Source organism: Gracilinanus agilis, chromosome 3 (genome assembly GCF_016433145.1).
Source record: "Gracilinanus agilis isolate LMUSP501 chromosome 3, AgileGrace, whole genome shotgun sequence".
Lineage (NCBI taxonomy): Eukaryota > Metazoa > Chordata > Mammalia > Didelphimorphia > Didelphidae > Gracilinanus > Gracilinanus agilis.
In genome coordinates this window covers 683,235,277-683,243,103 of record NC_058132.1, presented here as the reverse complement: position 1 = coordinate 683,243,103, position 7,827 = coordinate 683,235,277, and the positions used below count along the sequence as shown (strand labels likewise).

General features: G+C 38.5%; 1 protein-coding gene across 1 annotated transcript in view; it reads left to right on the top strand.

Annotated features, from left to right (window-relative positions):
• Positions 1-971: 971 nt before the first annotated feature.
• Positions 972-7,827, top strand: part of LOC123242075 (probable guanine nucleotide exchange factor MCF2L2) — a 42,184-nt gene continuing 35,328 nt past the window's right edge. The window contains exon 1 of the mRNA XM_044669567.1: positions 972-1,048. Within this exon, the coding sequence (XP_044525502.1) occupies positions 973-1,048 (76 nt within the window). The 5' untranslated portion in view covers position 972. The remainder of the gene's footprint in view (positions 1,049-7,827) is intronic.

Here is a 7,827-nt window from a genome sequence, read left to right as displayed (position 1 = left end):
AAGAGACTGGAGAAGTTCCCTAGTCTAACACCTTGATTTGGCAAAGCTTGAGATGGTACAAGGCAAAGACTTTTACAGCATAAATGGCAAAAGCAACAAACAAGACAGCTACAAAAAATCCACCCCCACCCAATTATAATGATTGAATTTGGCCTGGAAGAAGAGATCTGACAATGATCTTCCTTTTCTCCTTTGCAGAAGTGAGGGATAATGGATATGGAAAATGCACACTGTTCCACTTGGTTGATATGTTGGTTAGTTTTGCCAAATTTTTTTCCCCTTAATTTATATTATGAGGAATGACCCTTCAAGAGGGAGAAGGATGTGTTGAGAAATAAAAGTGACATAAACACAAAAGTTATCAATAAAAAGTTACTTCCTTCTTCCCCCAAAAAACCCCTTTATCTTCTGTCTTAGAATCAATACTGAGTATCACTTCCAAGGCAGAAAAGTGGTAAGAACTAGGCAATTAGGGTTAAGTGACTTGCCCAGGGTCACATAGCAATTGTCTGAAGCTAGATTTGAATCCAGGACTTTTAGACTCCAGGCCTCTATCCATTGAGCTACCTAGCTTCCCCCAACAGAATAATTTGTGAATTAGACTGAGATGGAGGAAACCTGAAGACCTCTGCCAAAAGGCTTGGCTTTTCTGAAGAACTGAAACTGGATGTTTCCCTCCCACTCCTATCACTTAATCTGGGAGACAGAGGCACAGATTTAGAAGGAGATGAAAGAAAGGAAGAGGATAGACTTTTTAGGAAGTGAGATAGTACAGGTCTTGGGAAGAGGATTTCCAGTGTCTTTGAACCTCTACATTATCAGAAGGATCATCTGGTAACAGCACTGCCTATGACAAATCTTGAGTAATTTCCTACGCAGGTCTTTTCTTTTTCTCTTGCCTTTCTGAGTAACATGGAAGCCTTGACTCACCTGGGGGTTTCTTCTCTCTCCTTCCCTTTGGCAGATGAAATCATGCAGCAGGAGATCCGGCCCCTCGCGGCAGTGGATATCATAGAACAACTCCACAGACAGTTCGCCATCTTGTCAGGTAAGGATGGGACTCAATGGCCATGGAAACAATCTCAGCCAGAACACTTTGATGAGCATCTTTCCCACCATTCATCCAAGCTCCCAACTGGATTTTGCCATTGTCCACTTGAGTTGGGGAGTGGAGGAGAGGTTGGAATGAATGGGTTCAACTGACAGTGTGCTGGGAAATGTTTAACAACTGTCTCTCCCAGAAAAAAAATAAATTGTACACAAGGCACACTTTTGGTTTAATTTGCATTATTAGCACTTTCTTAAGTCTAGACAGTCAACAGAGCAATGAATCAAACCCCAATTTACTGTTTGCTAATTTCTGGGGTATAAAGGATAAATGCACATTTTGGACATTTAATAATCAGGCTCTGGAGAGAACTGGCTCGAGCTCATCCCTGGATTCAAATCTTTTGATATTGGGAATGGTTTTAGTTTCATCCAAGCACTTCTATTCATGACCACCTAGAGAGGAATGAGGAAAATGATTTAAAAGGAGGAGTAGAAAATGAGCAACCACTCAACCAACCAACCAACCAACCAACCAGCATTTAGTAAGCATTTACTATGGACCAGGTATTACAGTAAGGCCTGGTGAGGTAAGACAAAGACCCAACTCCTGCCCTCAGGGAGCTCACATTCTAATGGGGGAGATGGCGCACATACAGCTTGGTACCCCTCAGTTGGATCTAATGGAATGGGAGATAATCACTCCTCTCATCTGCCTCCGGTTTTCCGTTTGGCCTCTATATTCTTAGTGTCTATACATAGTAAGAACTATGGTGGAAAGAACACTGGGATGGAGTCAGAAGTCTTGTGTTCAAATTCTGTCTGAGAGTCCTACTACACACATCTCTTTGGACAAGTCTCTCTCTTTAAAACCTTACCTTTTGTCTTAGAATTGGTACTGAGTATTGGTTCCAAGGCAAAAGAGTGGTAAGGGCTAGTCAATGGAGGTTAAGTGGACTTGTCCATCTAGGAAGTGTCTGAGGCCACATTTGAACTCAGGTCCTTCTCATTCTAGGCCTAGAGCTCTTTCTAGTGGGCTACTTAGCAGTGACCCCTCCCCAGATTCTTCAAGGGCCCAGGCTTGGTAATAAATGTTCATTAGAAAATATTAAAATTTGGGATTAGAACTTTTTTTACAGATGAGGAAACTAAGGCATAGAGAAGTCACCTGATCTTTTTGGCTCTGAGCTTGGCCTTTTAACAATTAAAGCCCTTTCCCATTTCCTCTGTGAGGCTTTTGGGGCTCTGCAGGGCTCCAGGGTAGTCAGGGGTTGGCATTTCTTCTGGTTTGTGGGGGAGCCCAATTCAAGTAAGGAAGGTGAGAGTCCCTGAGGATGGGTGGGCTTGCAGCCCCCCCATGAGAGACTTTAGTGGGCCTCAGGAGAGTCAGGGAGCAGAGACGCCCCTTGCCAGCCATGCAGTAAAAGGTGGAGATTTTTTTTTTTAAACCAGGCAAACCTAGACGGTGAGGTCATGGCACCCTTCTCTGCCATGTGTGGTTTGGGTGTCTGCCGGCAGAGAACAAGGAAGCTGGATGGAGCTCAGGAGACTCACTGGTGCTGTGACTGGAGATGCTCATTAACTGTGCTTATTACTAAAGCCAGATAGCCTCTGAGGTCCCTTGTGGCTTTACACCAGCTGTCCTATCATCTTTTTATTTTTCTTTTTAAATCTTCACCTTATTAGAATCAACACAAAGTATGGGTCCCAAAGCAGAAGAGCAGGAAGGGTTCACACATCTAGGAAGTTTCTGAGGCCACATTTGAACCCAGATCCTTCCATCTCCAGGTCTGGTGCTCTATCCACTGCTCTGCTTAGTTGGTATCTATAAATCATTAGAAATGGAGGGTCAGGTTTCCATCTTGGGTGGATCCTCTATGGAGGATTTGTGGAGGAGTATGGACAAGAATCATGCAGGACAAGAAAGCAGGAATGGTATTTGATATGGACCAGTTGGGGCAGTGCCGTCAGGGAAGATCACCATTTATACTGAAGCATTTGGCTTCAATCAGAGGAACTTTAACAATCATGGAATAGGATGGTCTTTCCCAAGTAACCAGGTTTGAAAAATTTTCACTCCTTTTTAAACTTTCACATAGAATCTCAGGGTCAGAAGACTTCTAACCCAAACCCTATCTGAATGTGAATCCTCTCTCTATCCCCAGCTAGCAGCCATTCAGCCTCTGCTAGAAGCCCTCCAGAAAGGAGAAATCCATCAGTCTGCTTCTGGGGCAGCTCTGATTGCCAGGAAGTTTCCCCCAATATCAAGCCTAAAGGTTCCTCTCTGGAACTCTCCTCCTCCTCCCAGACCTATCTCCTTCACTCTTGCTTCTCTCTTTTAAGATAAAGCAGAACCAGCCTTCTCCTCCATCTTCTTTCCACTCTCCTTTTAACTATATAAAGACAGCTTTTGAGATTCCCTAAGACTTCTTTTGTACCCAAGAATAATATTTTATTTTACATTTATCCCTATGAAATTCATCCATTCATTTGACAAACATTTTAATGAGTTTGTCCAGTGTCTCTGAAATAGCAACTGCCATTCAAGCGCATTCATTCATCATCATACTCCTGCTGTGTCACTAGCCAATTGTATGCCTTCTCTGTTTCTTAAGAGAAGCTCAGAATATCTCATCATTATTAACAGCAACGTCCCAATTCCATGACATCCAAATGAGAATTTCCATTTTCACATGAACATAGTCATTGGTAAGTTCATGGAGGGGCTGACTACAGTCCAGAGTACCCACCTAATTTGCTAGGGCTCCATCAGTTTAATGTGTGTGTTTGTAGCTGAAAGAATATTGAGATTAATGATCAGCTTCTCTGTGGTCATGACAAGAATGCAGTGGGACCTTTGGGTCATTTGGGAACTGGGAACTAGGATGTGCCCAGATTCTTACAAGGAGACTCAAAGAAATAAAATAAAGCATAGGATTGATTAGAGTACATTGAATTTTCTACTTATTTATTACTTATCTCTAAAATGTTTCAGTTACTGTGTATAATGTTTCCTGATTCTGCTTATTTCACTGTGCATCAGTTCATGGAGGTCTTTCCAGTTCATATAGAAATCCATCAATTCATCATTCCTTATAGCACAATAGTATTCCATTACCATTATATACCACAATTTGTTCAGCCATTCCCCAATCGAGGGACATCCCCTCATTTTCCAATTTTTGCCACCACAAAGAGCATAGCTATAAATATTTTTGTACAAACAAGTACTTGCCCATTTTTCAAATCTCTTTTGGATACAGACATAGTAGGATTGCTGGATCAAAAGGCATGCATTCTTTTAAAGCCCTTTGGGCATAATTCCAAATTACCTTCCAGAATGTTTGGATCAATTCACAACTCCAGCAGCAGTGTATTAGTCCCAATTTTTCCACATCCTCTCCAACATTTATTATTTTTCTTTACTGTCATATTGGCCAATCTTCTAGGTGTGAGGTGGTACCTCAGAGTTGTTTTGATTTGCATTTCTTTAATCAGGAGGGATTTAGAACATTTTTTCATATGATTATTGATAGTTTTGACTTCTTAATCTAAAAATTGCCTATTCATATTCTTTGACCATTTGTCAATTGGGGAATGATTTGATTCCTTAAAAATTTGACTTAGTCCTTTGTATATTTAAGAAATTAGACCTTCATTAGAGAATTTTGTTATAAATTTTTTTTCCTAGTTTGTTGCTTCTCTTCTAATTTTGGTTGCATTGGTTTTGTTTGTACAAAATATTTTTAATTTAATATAATCAAAATTATTTATTTTATATCTTTTAATGCCCTCTATCTCTTTCTTGATCTTAAGTTCTTCCCTTTCCTATAGATCTGACACAGGCATACTATTCCATGTTCATCTAATTTACTTATAATTTCCCTCTTTATATTTAAGTCATTTACCCATTTTGAACTTATCATGGCATAGGGTATGAGATATTGATCAAGAACTATAGTTTTCTAATTTTCCCAGCAGTTTTTGTTAAGTAGTGGGTTCTTATCCCCAAAACTGGGATTTTGGGGTTCATCAAACACTAGCTTGCTGAGGTCATTTACCCCTAGTCTATTGCATCGATCTACCCTTCTATCTCTTAGCCAGTATCGTATTGTTTTGATGATCACTGCTTTATAGAACAGTTTAAGAGGTGATATAGACACTCAGGGATATAAATTTTCCCCTGAGTACTGCTTTGACTGTATCCCATAAATTTTGTCATTCACTTCAGTGAAATCAGTAATTGTTTCTATGATTTGTTCTTTAACTCACCAGTTTTGAAAAATTAGTTTATTTAGTTTCTAATTAATTTTTAATTTGCCTCTCCATGAACCCTTACTAATTATAATTTTTGTCACATTATGATCTGAAAAAGTTGCATTTATTATTTCTGCTTTTCTGCATTTGTTTGTGATGTTTTTATGTCCTACTACATGTTCTGCCTTTGCATAGGTACCATGCGCTGTTGAAAAGAAGGTATATTCCCTTTTATTCTTGTTCAGTTTTCTCCAGATATCTATTAACTCTTAATTTTTCTAAAATTTCATTCACTTCCCTTCCTTCTTTCTTATTTATTTTTTGGTTAGGTTTCTCTAGTTCTGAGAGAGGAAGATTGAGGTCCTCCACTACTATAGTTTCACTATCTATTTCCTCCTTAAGCTCCTTTAGTTTTTCCTTTAAAAATTTGGATGCTATACCATTTGGTGCATATATGTTTAGTATTGATATTACTTCATTGTTTATAGTACCTTTTAGTAAGATGTGTTTTCCTTACTTATTTCTTTTAATCAGATCAATTTTTGCTTTAGCTTTGTCTGAGATTATGATTGCTATTTCTTTTTTGACTTTAGATGATGCCTAATAAATTCTGCTCCTGCCTTTTACCTTTACTCTGTGTGTGTCACCCTGCCTCAAATGTGTTTCTTGTAATCAACATATATAGTAAGATTCTGGTTTTAATCCACTCTCCTTTCTGCTTCTGTTTTATAGGTGGGTTCATCCCATTCACATTTGTAGTTATGATTACTAATTGTGTATTGCCCTTCATCTTATTTTCCCTTTTTGATCTTGCTCTATTCTCTTTCACTCTGTTCCTCCTCACCAGTGTTTTGCTTTTCATCACATCCCTACTTCTCCCTCCCTCCAATTATCCCCCACCTTCCTTCGTCTTATTCCCCTTTTACTTTTCTGTAGGGTAATATAGAATTCTAAACCTCAGTGAGTATGGTTGTTATTCCCTTTCTAAGCCAGTTATGATGAGAGTAAAGTTTAAGCATTGCCTGTCACCACTCTCGTCCTTCCCTCCCCTATAATAATTTTTCATGCCTCTTTATGTTATATAATTTACCCCATTACATCTCTTCTTTCTTTTTTCTCTCAGTGCAATCCTCTTTTTCATCCCTTGATTTTTTTCATATCATATTATATCATCATAATTTGCTTACTTCCCCACCCTCCATCTAAGTATACTCCTTCTATCTGCTCTACTTCTAAGAATAATGTTTTAAGAGTTATAGCTATCCTCTTTCCATGTAGGAATACATACAATATGACCTTATTGAGTCTCTTAAATTTTCTCTTTCTTATTTACCTTTTTAGGCTTCTCTTGGGTCTCATGTTTAATCTTCAGATTTTTTTTGTTTAGGTCTGTTTTTTTTTCAGGAATGCTTGGAAATCTTCTATCTTATTGAATGCCCAATTTTCCCCCTGAAAGAATATATTCAGTTTTGCTGGATAGGTGACTCAGGGTGGTAAACTTAGATCTTTCACCTACCTGAATACTATCTTCCATGCCTTCTGATCCTTTAATGTGGAAGCTGCTAAGTCCTATGTGATACTGATTATAGCTCCATGGTATTTGAATTGTTTCTTTTTGGCTGCTTGAAGTATTTTCTCCTCAGTTTGGTTGCTCTTGAATTTAGCTATTACATTCCTGGAAGTTGTCATTTGAGGATTTCTTTCTGGAGGTGATCTGGGGATTCTTTCCATTTCTATTTTATTTTCTTGTTCAAGAATATCTGGGCAGTTTTCTTTGATAATTTTTTATAGTATGATGTCCAGGTTGTTTTTGTTTTTGTTTTTAATCATGGCTTTCAGGGAGCCCAATAATTCTTGAATTTTCTCTCCTGGATCTATTTTCCAGGTCAATTGTTTTATCAATGAGATATTTTATGTTTTCTGGTTTTTTTCATTCTTTTGATTTTGTTTTATTGTTTTTTTTGATGTCTTATGAAATCATTAGCTTCTAGTTGCCCAGTTCTAATTTTTAAGGAAATATTTACCTCCATTAGCTTTTTTTTTTTTTTTTTAAACCCTTGTACTTCGGTGTATTGTCTCATAGGTGGAAGATTGGTAAGGGTGGGCAATGGGGGTCAAGTGACTTGCCCAGGGTCACACAGCTGGGAAGTGGCTGAGGCCGGGTTTGAACCTAGGACCTCCTGTCTCTAGGCCTGACTCTCACTCCACTGAGCTACCCAGCTGCCCCTAACCTCCATTAGCTTTTGAGCCTCCTTTTCATTTGGCCCATTTCTTCTTGCATTACTTTAATTTCTCTTCCCCATTTTTCCTCTGCCTCTCTTAATATGAATTTTCTAATTTGAAGTCCTTTTTGAGCTCTTCCAGAATCTGGATTCAATTCATAATTTTTTCTTTTGGACTTTATGTGTGCTTGCTTTGCTTTCAAGGTCCCCTTCTGTGTCTATACCTTATTCTTTGTCTCCTTAAAAATTCTCTCTAGTTAGGTGCTTTTTTGGTTGTCTGCTCATTTTCCCAACCTTTTTA